General features: G+C 41.9%; 1 protein-coding gene across 5 annotated transcripts in view; it reads right to left on the bottom strand.

Moving 5' to 3' along the window:
- The window catches only part of nhsl1a (NHS-like 1a), a 29,718-nt gene that overhangs the window by 12,757 nt on the left and 1,280 nt on the right, over positions 1-15,681 (bottom strand). Inside the window, exons 1-3 of one of the 5 annotated variants that reach the window (XM_044344297.1) lie at positions 10,459-12,043; positions 4,556-4,666; positions 2,072-2,217 (exon numbers count right to left, since the gene is read on the bottom strand). In XM_044344297.1, coding sequence (XP_044200232.1) covers positions 2,072-2,217; positions 4,556-4,666; positions 10,459-11,140 — 939 coding nt within the window. In that variant the 5' untranslated portion in view covers positions 11,141-12,043. Of the gene's footprint in view, positions 1-496; positions 976-2,071; positions 2,218-4,555; positions 4,667-10,458; positions 12,045-15,681 lie in introns of those variants that run through there. The other 4 variants (XM_044344296.1, XM_044344299.1, XM_044344298.1 and 1 more) reach the window with 4 other exon arrangements.

Consider the following 15,681-nt stretch of genomic DNA (forward strand, 5'->3'; position numbering starts at 1 on the left):
TAATTTAAGTTGAGTGAACTGTACTTTAACCCAATAGCATGAGGTTTAACATCAGTACAGTCAAGTTTAGGAGCAATATAGTTTGGTTTAACATGGTACAACAAAGTTTAACCATTGTAGAGTCAGATTTGACACAATTTAAGTCTAGTTTAGCCAAATTTAATCTAGTGTGAACCCAGAACCCACTAGTTTAGTGTGGAAAAGTTGAGTCATATTTTATCCCATTAGAGTCTAAATTGGACTAATAAAATCAAGTGTAATCCCGATAGAATGTAGTTAAAGGTAGACAGTCTGGGTTAGCTATAGTTCAGTCTAGTTTAACCCCTTTAAGAGGCGTAATTTAGCCCAGTAAATCAACTTTGGAAGATTCTAATTTATCCTGGTAGATTCAACTTCAACCTCAGCAGAGTCTGTGAAGTCTAGTTGGGTGTGACTGGGTTACTACTCTAGTTCATTCTAGTATAGTCTACTTTAGTCTAGTTATATCTATGGTTACCTTTCTCCTCCAAACTGAACACTTGAAACAAACTGAAAAGCAAGACTGAGAGAGAAAGTCCAAGAATCTGGACCTCTGAGAAGAGAAGAGGAGGATAAAACAGTGATGAGAAACAGAAAACATGACGAAAGACAAGTAAATCAATGACCATGAGAAACAATGCAACAAAGAGGACACATAATAATATAATAACTGTGTCAGTAGTTCAGTTTGACCAGCAGGTGGCAGTAAAATAAATGTATTCTTTATTTATGCATCATTTCTTGTTAGTAGGAGAGAAAAGTACATTGATAGTACACAGCGTATAGTACAGTTATGTAGTAAGGAGGTTGGACACAGCTTAAGTGTTCAGGAGGCTTCTTCCTGCCGGTACAACTGTAAAGACTTTTGGATAATATATTTTGACAGGACAGGTGTGATGTGTGTAGCAGTATTGATAACAGCAGCAGTGGAGGAAGTATTCAGATCCTTTACTGCAGTAAAAGCACCAATACAACAATGTAAAAATACTCCATTAGAAGTAAAAGTCCTGCATGAAAAAATCCTACTACAGTAAAAGTACATAAGTATTATGAGCTTGATGTAGTTAAAGTATTGCAGTAAAAGTACATAAGTATTATGAGCTTGATGTAGTTAAAGTATTGCAGTAAAAGTAGTGGTTTGGTCCCTCTGACTGATATATTATTATATATGACATCATTAGATTATTAATAGTGAAGCATCAGTGTTAGAGCAGCATGTTACTGTTGTAGCTGCTGGAGGTGGAGCTAGTTTACACTACTTTATATACAGTTAGCTAGTTTAGTCCAGTGGTTCCCAACCTAGGGGTCGGGCCCCTCCAAAGGGTCAGCAGATAAATCTGAGGGGTGGTGAGATGATTAATGGGAGAGGAAAGAAGAAAAAACAAAGTTCTGATACACAAATCTGTTTTCAGTTTTTGGACTTTTTCTCTAATCTTTGATTTTTGCTGAAATATTGGATCATTTGAACATTTATTGAAATGAAAGCATGTGAGAAGTTTAGAGGGAAAAATCACTATTTGGTGGAGCTGTTAACAACTCATAGACATGTGAAATGTGACCCCGACTACACACTGCTTTTTGTAAGACGTCAAAAGACAAAAAGGTTGGAAACCACTGGTTTCATCTTTAACAATGTGTTGTATTTTAAAAGCTTGTTATATTATCCATTGTGTCAAATCTTCATCTGAAAAGTAACTAAAGCTGTCAAGTAAATGTAGTGGAGTAGAAAGTACAATATTTCCCTCTGAAATGTAGAAAGTAGCATCACATGGAAATACTCAAGTAAAGTACAAGTACCTCAAAACTGTACTTGAGTACAGTATTTGAGTAAATGTACTTTGTTACTGTCCACTGGATAACAGAACAATCTAATGACAGTATTTGTGTTGTCCACTTAGTCTCTTGTTTCAACCCAATCAGTTTTGTTCTGCTGTAGTCTGTTCAGCCTCATTAATATTCATGAGCAGCATTGTAGCCATATTAATATCGTGTGTGTGTGTGTGTGTGTGTGTGTGTGTGTGTGTGTGTGTGTGCGTGTGTGTGTGTCACTAACCATCTTCCTGCTTTTGTCCTTCCACCTTCGGCGTGTGCTGCTCTCTGATTGGTTGAGGCCAGAGGACGAACAGGAGGCGGGGCTTTGAGTGCAGAGCTGAGAGGCAGCGGATCCACTGTAGCCATGCTGAGTCAGCCCGTTACACACTACACACACACACACACACACACACACACACACACACACACACACACACACACACACACACACACACACACACACACACACACGTTCATACATGTAGGAGAGAACAGACACAAGATGAGACACTGAAGATGTTCATACGGCCGATAACCAATAATCTGTCAAATCTAACCCAGCAAATGAAGAGAATGAGAGGTTATCAATCAATCAGCTCGTTAACTTTTTGTTTATTTTAGAATATCTTTATCATGATATTTAGTTTATTACAGTAAATCAATAGATCATGATTCTGATCCGTCTTAATCAGTCAGTCGAGTATAAATTCAGGATTAACTGAGACATGAAAGGAGCGCTTCATCTTCATCCTTTGTCTCTGAATTGGGGCGGGGGGTGACATGCAGCACTGCAGCTACTGTGATGCAGTCTGCAGCAGTGTGTGTGTGTGTGTGTGTGTGTGTGTGTGTGCTGCAGCTCTCTTAATTCAGCTCAGTATTTAATACATTGATTATCGATGACTGAATCTACAGCTGATCGATTTTCCTCTGCTTTTATGTTTCTGTCTCGTCAGCTTTAAAGATGCCAGATATGATCTCTGAGAACAGTATTTGTGCAGCAGCAGCAGCAGCAGAAACAGAACCAATAATCTGCTTTTATTCACTGAGTCTTAAACAGCCTGAAACAGCTTCACCTGCAGCTGCAGTCTGACTCTTCATCAGACACCAGCTGGCTTTATTTTGCAGCGGTGGAAAAGGTACATTTACTCACATACTGGACGATTTCTGATTCACTACATCGTGGCCTCAAAATGATCCGCTTCTATATGACACGTTTGTCAAAAATAAAGTTATTCACATGAAACTATTCTTTGATGAGTTACTAAGATTTTGTGTAGGTTTATTTTTTGTTTTCTGCATTATTATTTATGTAAATCATTCTGAATGACTTGTTTCTACACAGTTAGCAGAATAGTTAACAATAATTACTGTTATTATTAGTGACTTAAGTTACTGTGATTACTTAACAAATGACAGCAATGAAAGCCAAAATATTATAATATTTATATTATAATATTATATGAGATAGATATGAGACAGACTGCTAGCCGCTGATGCTAACTTTACTACTATGAGACTATGTTCAGAGCTCAGACACTGACAGAGACTCCAGTTTGTCCAGACAGAAAATAAGTACATGTAGAAGCAGAAAATGACGAGAAAGACTCTGAAATGAAGAGCAGCAGACAGAAACAGCAGCAAACACAAAGCACAGCAAAGCAGAGTAAGGAGAGGACATAATAGTCTGAATCCATTTTTTCTGTCATCCTGAGAGTTAACATCTCCATCTTCATTATTTTAACTTCGTTTGAAATCAGTAGTTTATGAAGAAGCAGCAGAGCATCATGTGACATCTGGACAGACTCTGACTGCTAATGAAGATCTTGTGATACGACTGACATCTCCACTAAAAGGATCTTAGTGCCGAGATAATTCAACCTTTACTGTTTTTATCCTGTTTCATGCTTCAATTTCATGCAGAACACTTTCTCTGTTGTTGTTTACAGTTTGTTTTATTTGTGTTGTGACATGTCCATATTTTAATATTATATGTTTAATTACAGAATAAAATCAAACCAAACCAAATCAAACTTAATGAGTACTTTAACTTTTGATAATTCAGCACATTTTGATGATAATACTTACTGTACTTTTACTGAAGTAAGATAATGGAGTATTTTTACATTGTGTGCGTGTGTGTGTGTGTGTGTGTGTGTGTGTGTGTGTGTGTGTCAGAGGGTTAGTGGGTAAAGTCAGTGTCTGTTGACGTCTGTCAGGTAATCCTAATCCACACACACAGATTTAAGTTGCGCAGAGTCTAAATTTGGTTGAAAGTAAATGTTTCAGCAGTATTTTAGTGACTTTATTTAAACTTTAGTATAAAAACTAAACCTTTCAACTAAATTTAGATCATAATTCTGTATTTTTAATTATTAAAAGTCTCGACATCTTTTCATTCTTGACACCACAGAACAATCCCACCACAAAGTGAACTCTGAATCTCTGAATCTTTTAAGGCAACAACGATGAAAAGTCCTTAAAGTTCAAATTCAAAACAACTTGGCGTCTGCTGATGAAGATCATGTGATATGACTGAAAGCTCTGTCAATGTTGTTAATGTTGACATGAAGAGCCTCCTCGGTTATTTCATCCAATCAAACTTCATTTAAATTTATCACAAAATAATAATTGAATTTCCAAACATTGTCACAGTGGAATATATTTTTCTGCAACAGGAAAATGACGACATTAAAAGTGTGAGATGTTTTTTCTTTTGACCTCTGACCTTGCAGATCATCAGCGCTGCTGGAGCGTTTTTTCCCCGGGACGAAGAGCAGACCCTGCTGGGGCTTCTGGGTAGTGTAGTGAACAGACCACTTATTGTCCCCGTCCCCTGCTGCAGAGAGAGAGAGAGAGAGAGAGAGAGAGAGAGAGAGAGAGAGAGAGAGAGAGAGAGAGAGAGAGAGAGAGAGAGATTCCTTTGACATTTCTGTGTGTTTAATCTGGTTTCAGCAAATCCATTCACTCACACACACACAGAGCAGTGATGATGAGTGTTGCAGCACTCAGCACTCTTCAAGGTGACCTCACACACACACACACACACACACACACACACACACACACACAGCCAGAGTGGACAGATGTGAAGTCAAAGTCTCAGTTTCCTGCAGTTTTCAGGAGGTTCAGCTGATCTCAGAAACACACAGTGAAAATCAGAGACTAAGATGGTCCTTGAGGAGGGTCCAGGGGTCCTTGAGAAGTACCAGAAGTCAAGTGGTCCTTGAGAATGACCCAGGAGTCAGTGAGAAGTAACAGAGGTCTCTGAGGGAGTACCAGATGTCCATATGGAGGCTCAAATGGTCTGAGAGGACGTCCCCTAACCCTTAAGGGGATTGCAGGGTCTTTCAAAAGGTTCTTGAGCTGGTCGCACACATCTTTGAGAAGTATCAGAGAGACACAAATGGTCCTTGAGGAGGTTCCAAGGTTCTTGAAAAGGTACCAGATGTCCTTGAAGAGATCCAAATGGTCCTTGAGGAGGTCACAGGTCCTTAGGGGTGTATGGGCCCTCGAAAAGGTTCTAAGGGGTCCTTGAAGAGACTCAAATGTTCTTTGAGGGGATCCCAGAGGTGACTGAAGTTCTTGAGAAGCACCAAGTGTCCATGCAAAGGCTCAAGTTATCCTGGAGGAGGTCTCTGGAGATCCTTGAGGGGATTGTAGGGGTCCTTGAAAAGGTTCCTGGAGTTCCTTGGCTGGTTCTATGCACCGTTGAGATGTACCAGAGACACACATGATCCTTGATACGGTCCCAGGGGTCCTTGAGGGGGTTCCGTAGGTCCTTGAAAATGTACCAGAGGTCCTTGAAGAGACTCAGATGGTCTTTGAGAAGGTTCCAGGGTCTTTTAGAGGGTTCTAGGAGTTCTTGGACAGGTTCCTTGAGTCCTTGAGCTGTTTCTATGCATCTTTGAGAATTACCAGAGACACTAATGAACATACCAGAGTTTCTTGAAATGATCTTTGAGGATATTTTGGGGTCCTTGAAAAGGTCCCAGATGTCCTTGGGGAGATTTAAATGGTCACTGAGGAGGTTGCAGGGTCCTTGAAAAAGGTACCAATCAGACCTTGAGGACAACTAGACATCTATATGGACACTCTAACAGTCCTGGATGCAGTCCCCAGGGGTCCTTCAAAAGGTAGTAAAGGTCCTTGAAGAAACTTGAGCAGGTTGCAAGTCATTGAGGGGGTTCCAGAGGTCCTTGAATATGTACAAGAGGTCATTGAATAGACTCAAATGGTCATTGAGGAGGTCATGGGGTCCTTGAGCTACCTCGATGCATCCTTTACAAGTGACTAATGATCCTTTAGGGAGGTCCCGGGGGTCCTTGGGGAAATTTAAATGGCCCTTGAGGAGCACTTTCCCTGTAGGTCTCTGAAAAGGTACCAGAAATCTTCCAGGAGGTTCAAACAGATCTTGAAAAAGTCCCTGTTGTCCTTGGGAAGCACAGAACGTCCAAATGGACAATCTAATGGTCCTGGAGACGGTCCCCTGGGGTTTTTGAAAAGGTACTAGAGCCTTTGAAGAGACTTGAGCAGGTTGCAGGGTCCTTGAAAAGGTCCCTGAGGTCCTTAAGTCAGTCAGCTGTACTGTTGCTATGGTTACCTGGTGGTGCAGTTTAACGCACCTTGAGCTCAGATTTAGAGAGGGTGGTTAAAATGTCACTGTTTGATTTTAACATACACCTGACAGCCAATCACAGAGCAGTATTTTATGAGGTCGTCTTTAGAGAACTAGTTACTCTGATAACTACTCGCTCCCTAAACACGAGTGATGCTCTCTCACCCCAAATAACACATACACTCACCTCTGGTCTTATTGAGGTATCTGAGGACGGATTTGATTGCCGCTCCGATCAGAACCATGACGACGCCACACACACACACACACACACACACACAGACCGACACACAGCGGCGAGGCTGCAGCAGACAGAGCAGCAGCAGTAATGCAGCTCAACTCGCTGCGACGCCGCTCTCCTCCCACTCCTCTCTCTCTGATCCTGTCACTCGCCCCGCTCTCTCCCTTTCTTTCCTTCAGACACACATACACACACAAACACACATACACACATGCCATGTTGGCGGGAAGCCAGCACACGTGTGTGTCCTTCATGTGTGTCGCCAGGTGATGAAGGTTACCCACAAATATTGAATTAACACACACACATGAAACATGGTGCTTTGTAGACGAAGAAAGAGAACTGAAAGTGTGTGTGTGTGTGTGTGTGTGTGTGTGTGTGTGTGTGTGTGTGTTCATCTTTTATTCTCTGTGTTCGCCGTCCTCGCTGTGTTTCTCTGTGTTCTTGTATTTCTATCTTTGTGAGGACTGAATTGAGATGAGGATATGTCATCGTCTCCTCTAGCAGCTGTATGAGGGACAGGATGAAGCTCAGGGTTTATCAGGTGATAATGCACAAATAAGTGTCTGGATATAGCAAATACTGGACTCAGATAGTCCATTATTGTCTCTATATGGACACCAGGAGCCTGTTACTGTCTATGTGGACACCTGGGAGTCATTGTTGTCTATCAGGACACCTACTCTACTACCTTTTCGCCCATATTGCATCATGTATCATCAGTACTGTTTATAACTAACACACGGGATATATAATGATAGCGTTAATGGTTGAGGATCACCTTCATCATCACCTTCATCACCAGCCACAAACTGGGACAGTTCCAGTCTGTAAGTGTGTCAGCTATGTGGGCCACTGGAGCAGCTAATTACTTTTGTCTTCATGCCTGACAGCCTGTCTGTCTGTCTGTCTCTTCTACTGTTTTAATTAGTTTAATTAATTAGACGGTAAATAGGCCACACTGTCGTTATGTCACAGCGAGTATATATATAGTTGTCCAACTGTGAACTCATCTGTTCCCGACTCAACTGTGAACAACAAAAAATGTGACCAGAATCATCCCCCAAAATCAAAGCAGGCCTTACTAACACACTGTTGTTTTTGTTATTTTGATGGATTTCTAAATGGACTTTTGTATGACTTCACAGATGTCTGAGTTTATACATGTTTTCTAGGACAAATCAAACGTCACTGTCACCAAAAAGACAAAGCGAGGAGAGGATTACAAAGGTAAACTGTCAGATCCAGGTGTGCTTTATCCGGACTACAACATGTAGCTGAAGGTAGCTAACAGGTGAAGCTAACAGGTAGCAGCTGCTGCATGTAAACCCTGTTCATCTGTTACAGGAATTAGCCTTTAGCCTAGCGTATGGAGCTGCAGCTAATCCCTGCTCACACACATGCACAGATAGAGGAGATTATGCACACAGGGGAGTTAATTAAAGAAGAACATGGAGAGCTGGTGTGTTTTTGTTCTGTGTTTTATCTGAGAACAAACATCTGACTGGAGCTGTGATACATTATTGATCAGTTTACATAATCAGAGATCCACAGGCAGAAACTGGCACTGTCATACTGCTCGGATTGCAGAAACTGAAAGCAAAACGCATGAAAACCAGGCTTATGGAGCTTTTTCAGACATTTTGACTCGTCATCACAGATGGAGAATCACAGCTCCAGATGCTCACTGGCTCACTGTCACAGCTTGTTTGTAACTTAGCCATTGTTAATGTTGTTAGTAGCACCTACTGTGAAGAGTCAAACTGTCTGCTGTGAATGGTCCAGTGGGATTATTCCGAAACTAAAAACAAAAACATTAAACATTGCTTGTTCTTTTAAATATTGCTTCAAACAAGCATAATTAGGCAAACTTGGACCATTAAGAACCAAACTGATCCAATCAAGAGTAGCTGGTAGAATTAGAGCAAAGAAAAAGCCAAAAGGGACAATTCAGGACTAAACAGACAAGTTGTGCTAAATGTGTCAACAAAGGCTGGAGCTGGAACTATTCAAGACCACACTGGGCCAAAAAAAGAGTAGCTGGGACCACTTAGTTATAGTGAAACATCTCCTGATGCCAAGATCATCAGTGATGTTTCCTGTGGTCATCAGGTGTTTTGGATCTTTCAGACATCATACACCCTCACCCAGGCGACCCAGCTGGGGTTGATCAGCCCTCAGCTTCTTCCCTAGCAGCTGTTCTCCACGAATCCGCCCTCTAATCCATAGCCACCTTGAAGCTCTCTCTGCAGCCTCTGTGTTATTCCAGATGGCTCTCCTCCTCCTCCCTCCTTTGATGCCAAGTGCAGCATGGGTAAATGGTAAATGGACTATACTTGTATAGCGCCTTTCTGGTCTTCCAACTACTCAAAGCGCTTTTGCTTTACGAATCACATTCACCCATTCACACACTGAATGGGTACAGGGGCTACCATGCAAGGTCCCAACCTGTCCATCATTCACATACACACTGATGGCACAGCCATCAGGAGCAAAGTATCTTGCCTAAGGACACATCGACATGCAGACTGGATGAGCCGGGAATCGAACCGCCGATCTTCCAATTAGTGGACGACCCGCTCTACCTGCAGAGAGACTGCCCTGCAAAACCTCTGCACCCGACCTCTACAGGCAAGCACCTCACTTTCCAGCCATCCTTATGGCGGTCTTGACCAGGCTATTGTATTTCTCCATTTTCCTCTCAAAGGCCTCCTCCATGCGCTCTTCCCATGGCACAGTGAGCTCCAACATCACAATGTGCTTCGTTGAATGTGCTCAAGGGATCATGTCCTTACAAAACTGCTCAAACAGTCAGAACAATCATACATATAACTTCATATCCTCTGGATTCAGATCTCAATCAGCAGCACACTGATCCTGGTTTAGCAACAGGATAGACTGATGTATAAAAGAGTTTAAATCGACGGACTCTAAATCACCTTTTAGAGGGCAGAAGTTGGTACGCTCCATTAAACAGAGCCTGCCGGGCAAGCTGGGACAATTCAGGACCCAAAAGAGCTGAGCCAGACCATTTAAGACCAAACTGGGCCAAACAAGAGTAGCTCGTAGCTTTGAGGACCAGAGCAGAACCAAAAAAGTGCCAAACCAGGATAGGTGGGACAATGCAGGACTGAACAAACTGGGATCAGTTGGGGCGCAATAGTGCTAAACAAACTGAGACAACTAGCTAGGATCATTAGGACCAAAAAGATCCAAATCAGACTAGCTGGGACCGTTCTGGTACATGACCAAACAGAACCAAATTACGTTAAACTGGACCATTCAAGACTTTTCTTTGGGTCTTAGTTCTTGTTTTAGTATCTGTATCTCTAGTAGCAGAACTTTATAAAAACAGTCCAGACCAAAATACCCAGCAACTATGTTGGAGGCTCTGTGGCAACCTGGAGGCCGATCATACTGTGCTGTGATGTACCTGAAGGGAAGATATCTGGCAAAATTCTGCTTATAGGCAACAAAAAAGCTGATCCTCCAGGGAAAGATCAATGGTTTGAGATTGTTAAAGGCGATATTTTCGACAAGAACTGGGAAAAGTGGATCATTTACATGAAACACGATGCTGAACAACTAACTTAACTGTTAGGATATGGATACATATCTGAGTTCCCCTACACTACTGAATAATGTCGTATTGTTTTGTGTCATATTGTACGTGTGCTCAACTGTTGTGTCCAGAGCTGAAAACGCAGTAAAAATGAAAGTGTTAAAAAGAAAACGAAACATATAACCCACTACCCAGAATTCCTAGCAGTACCTCTGCGTAGAAGGGGAGTGGTCTGTGTGGCTTCCTGCCCGGAGCTCTTCCCTCGGCGCCGTCTGAAGAAGAAGAAGTTGGTCTTGCGCCTCCTGCTGGGTTGGTAGCGGTACTGTGGCGGCACCTCTGGCTCCCTGAGGGGGGGCGGGGCACTCAGAGGGGAGGGGACAGGCAGGGTGTAGCCGGGGCGGGGCTCCGGGGTCGGGGGGGACGAGCTTGTTCGTCGTCGCTGGGCAAGGGCGGGGCGTGCGGAGCGAGGCAATTGGAGGGGTGGGGACTGAGGGTGAGGTTTCCCATGAGCCTCTGGAGCGAGGAAGAGTTTCCCATGAGCCTCCGGGGTGAAGGAGGGGTGGACGTGGGGTCGTGGTGGTAAGTGCTGTGGGCGAAACCAGGGGCTGTTGCCTGGATACTGAGGGTGAGGTGGGAGGGGCTTTTTGTCAACTGGTGGCACCCCCGGTCTGCCAGCAGCACCAGCATTAATCCGGCAGATGGCGTTGTGGTGCTGGTGGATTTTTGCGCTGAGCAGGCGGCGCCGCAGGCTGCCCTCTGTCTTTGGCTGCAGGGCGGCCATCTTGCGTGGAAGAAGCTCATCTAGCTCTTCATCGGGGCCCGTATTCCAGCAGCGGGATGCCACACCGGGCCCTGCCCCCTCGCCACCCAGACACTCCACGTAAGAAATCATCCTGATTGGCTGTCTGATGACTTGCTCCACCCACAGGACAGATCACAGATGACGCACACGATGAAAACTTGCTAATATTTCCATCCTTTCACAATAAAAGCCCCAGAGAATTTCCAAACCTTCATCATAAAAGCTCCTAGTTTTTTGATCCTTTTGTTTTTCAAAATTAATGTCCTCAGTGTTTCCTAAAAGGGGCTGTCATTAAAAACAATCAAAATGAATGAAAGCATTTAGCAAGGCCTTAACAGTCAAAGCCCAAAGGTTACTAGTTCTTCAGAATAAATGTCTGCCCTTCATAATAAAATCAAAACTGTCTTTAACTCCAGTTCTTGACCAAAAAACAGCTTCAAACTGCCTCATAATGAATCTCAAAGATCACATTTTGTTCACAATAAAAACGCTAAATGTTTCACAAAAACAGAAATCTTTCAGAGTAAGACCTCAATGATCAAAACAAGAAAGCCTAAAATGTTTGAGAAAGAAAACAAAGCCACAGGTTCTGTAGCCTTCACAATATATTTACTACATCCTTCATGAAAAATGTCCAAAAACGTGTTCAGTCCCCCAAAAAGGAATCACGATAAAAGCCTTCAGGTTTGGCATCAAATCCTCACAAAAGCTTCAGATCTTCTTTATCGCTGAAGGTTCTTCAAGTCAGCCACGATTAAAACTTTTAGCATCTCCGTATAACATCTCCTCACTCCCTCACGATGAAAAAAACAACCTCAGACTTGTTCCCACAGTCCTCCAAAACCAAAACCAAACAACTCCTCAACTTCCAAAAACGATTACGGTCCCAAAACATCTGAACAGAAATGTTAAGAGGTGTTGACTGTGTGCTGCTCTGTTTTGCCTCCTCTCTCTCTCTGCCGCTAATCTACTAACAGGGATTATCCAGGTCTGCAGATGGCCTGTGTGGGACAGGTATTTACCTCCACCCACTCACACACACACACACACACACACACACATTGCTTGATACTGTATTACTGTGTCAAGTGTCAAACTGGGTAATTCTATATCGGGATCTCACAACAGAAGGTCAATGTTGAACAAAGAGCTCCCTCACTCTTTGACACTTTTCTACCAACTCTGTCACTCTGAAGATGACTTTTCAACCTTGAACCCAACCTGAATCCGAATCTGATCCTAAAACAGTCCTGGCATGACCTCTGACCCCAGAGCCACACAGTGTCCTTCACTATTTAAAGGGAAAGTTCAACATTTGGGGAAATACAGTTTTTAAATGCCTGCAACAATTCAACCTTGCACACTTTATTTTTTTTACATTCTCTAGTCTTTATTTACTTATTTTAAATATTATTAATATATAAGTTTAAAAGAGATTTAAAGTTTTAAAACCTGTTGCACCTTTTCACCAAACCCAGGAAACGCAATTTTACTTCTTCATTGGTAGCATTTGACATCGAAAAGTATAAATGTCTATTTACTGTATTGCTGCTGATACAGTTGAAAGGTCCAGAACAAGTCAGTAAAGGGACCTTGAGCTCAGATTGTCAAGATCAACAATGAACCTTTAGTCTGAACTTTTATGGAACATAAGTCCTTAAAGTGCTCAGAGAAACTGAAATATGAACACCTGCAATTCCACGACAACTAAGCAAACTCCATCTGCTGTTGAAGACCGTGTGATATGGTAGAAAGCTCCGGAACAAGCATGTAAGTGGACCTTGAGATGAGACCTTTTGTCAAAAACATAAATCATTACACGCAAGCTTCCACTGGAATCACTTGTGAGCCAAATAAATGAGCAAAACTGTCAGAAATGTGTTATATAAATAAAAAGTAATGATTAAAACTGTTTGAATGAACACGTTTGTCTTTCAGTCACATTTATCTAATGATCTAATGATCAGCTGATTGGGCTGTGTGTGCAGCCAGTCATGCTCAGATCACCTGACCCACAGAAACAAAAACAAGAGGAGTCCTATTAATCTTCAGCTGGTCCTCCTCCTCTGTCGTCCGTCACGTCTCTGCTGACAGTTTTGTTTGAGTGTTTGAAGTGAACATCATGTTCGTGTTGGTGAAACTCTGCTGAGGGCAAAATTTTGTCATTGATGGATGGTCTCAGAGGAAAAACATGAAGAAACTGCTGCTACTTCGAGAGTTTTACTCCACTATATTCATCATTTTACATTCAACATGTCTGATAAACTCTATGATGCATGTGAATAGAAGTAAAACACTCAAACTCAGTAACAGTGAGTGTTTTTCATAGAATTACATGTGATGAAACATGTTAAGATCTCACATAAATGTTACAATAATCTGTGATTTCAATCATTTTGTGCAGATGCCGTTCAAACACACAACAGTATAAACATTAGGTAAGCTAGCAATGTCTGAAAAGTTTGTACATGAGAAAGTAAACCTTCAAAACACAACTTTAACACTTACTGTGTCTGTATTTAAAGGATCAGTCTGGTGATTTTCTGTATTTTTCTTCTTGTCAACAAATCTTCATGTTTGGATCCAAACCAACAATGAACTGATCTACTAACAGGTATTGTGTTTGTATCAAAGCTGATATATCTTATTAAAAACACGTCACATTAGTTTATTTAGAAACGGCTTCAAAGACTAATAACAGCATCATGTTTTCAGTCTCTAGAGAGTAGTTCTGTGTAATACAGACGCTACTGAGCATGTGCAGGAACGTGGTTCTGTTTACAGCTTCACTAGCTTGTTGTGCTGCAGATCACAACCTCTGGACTTTGCACTGAAGTTATTTACAATGTAAAATATAGGATACACACACAATACCTGTTAGAAGATCAGTTCATGTTGTTTTGGATCCAAACATGAGATTTGTTGACAAGAAGAAAAATATCCTTTAAAGGACGAGTTCACAGTGTTTCATGTGTGTGTTAAACCAACAGTCAGGAGCCCAGATGAACATTAAAGCTGTGTTTCTTGCTGTAATCATTCCTCCTGTTCATACTGACCATTAGAAGATCCCTTCATAATGACCTTACAATGAGAGTGATGGGAGACAAAATCCACAGTCCTCCTTCTGTGCAAAAATGTATTTAAAAGTTTATCTGAACCTAATATGAAGCTTCAGCGTCCAAATGAGTCAAATCAAGTAGATATCTTTCAACGTTACAGTCTTTTTAGTGCCAAAGTCCCTCTTTTTGTTACTATACTTCCACCTGCAGCTCAACAGGGAAACACAAAGAGGGAATTTGATGCTAAAAAGACTGTAAATGTGTCAGATATCCACTTGATATGACTAACTCAGACTGATGAAGCTGAATAGAAGCTTCACACAGACTTCCATTGAAAGCACATTTGAAGGATCTTTTAATATCCAGTATGAACAGGAGGAATGATTACAGCGAGGAAAACCTCTTTCACTGCTCATACAGACACCTGACTGTTGTTTTAAGACACACCTGTAAGTTATTAATCTAATGTAAGTCCTGTCACACATCAACAATCTAATGTCTTTGGTTTTGGCAGCTCTGTGTTGATACTGAGTCGATTATTCCGGTGAGAGAAAGTTGATTAAAAGTTCCAGTTTCTGTATTTCTGCAGCTGTCGTCTCCATCAGGGAGGAATTCATCAGTGAAAACTCAACGAGCTGAAGCTGCAGATCCATTCAATCACCCTCAGTGTGTGTGTGTGTGTGTGTGTGTGTGTGTGTGTGTGTGTGTGTGTGTGTGTGTGTGTGTGTGTGTGTGTGTGTGTTACAGGAGCAGAACAGCTGTGTTTTGGAAGCTGAATGGGATGTTTCAGCCTGTCTCAACAGGCCAGCAATCATTACTGACACACACGTTTATACTTCTGTCCTTGTGAGGACCTTAATGTACATAAAACATTCCTTCACCTCACAACCATCACGACGAAACACCCAAACTGAACCTCAACTCAATTATAACCACAACTCTAAAACCAAGACTACAGTAGTGATGTTTCCACAGTGCAGGAATGTCCTCACAACACTGGTTTAACACCAGCACTGGTCCCCATAAAGGCAGAAATACGAGCACACACTTGCATGTGTCAAACTCAAGAATGCACAACCCTCCTGACCCCAAAAACTTCCACTTTCACCACGAGCCACAAAGATTCAATCTCAACACTAAACATTACAGGACACATACTACGAGTAGAAGTAGAAGTATTACTCACGGTAACCATAGCAACAGCTGGACTGCAGCAGCTGTCATCTGGAAAATACTGTATCTAATCAACACTTTCCCTCCGTTAACCCCGTCAGTCCCGTCCTCTCTTTAAGTGAAGCTCACACACAAAACCGATCAGACGATATCGCTGTCGATCAGCAGATCAATAGCCCCGGTACTTACGGGCAAAATGAGATATCGCAGTCGGTTTTAACCCTTTCCTGTCAGTAGTTATGGCAATCCAAATGACGTGTGCACATCTCTGAATGTAAATGTTATTTATTGGTTTTAAAACTCTTTGACTTGAAGGAAACATGAGTAAAATTGATTTTCAGTAAATGTTTGCTGTTATTTATTGATGAGGCTGTTAAACATCAGTCAGCTGTCAGTTTG

Source organism: Thunnus albacares, chromosome 24 (genome assembly GCF_914725855.1).
Source record: "Thunnus albacares chromosome 24, fThuAlb1.1, whole genome shotgun sequence".
In the NCBI taxonomy this organism is placed as follows: Eukaryota; Metazoa; Chordata; class Actinopteri; order Scombriformes; family Scombridae; genus Thunnus; species Thunnus albacares.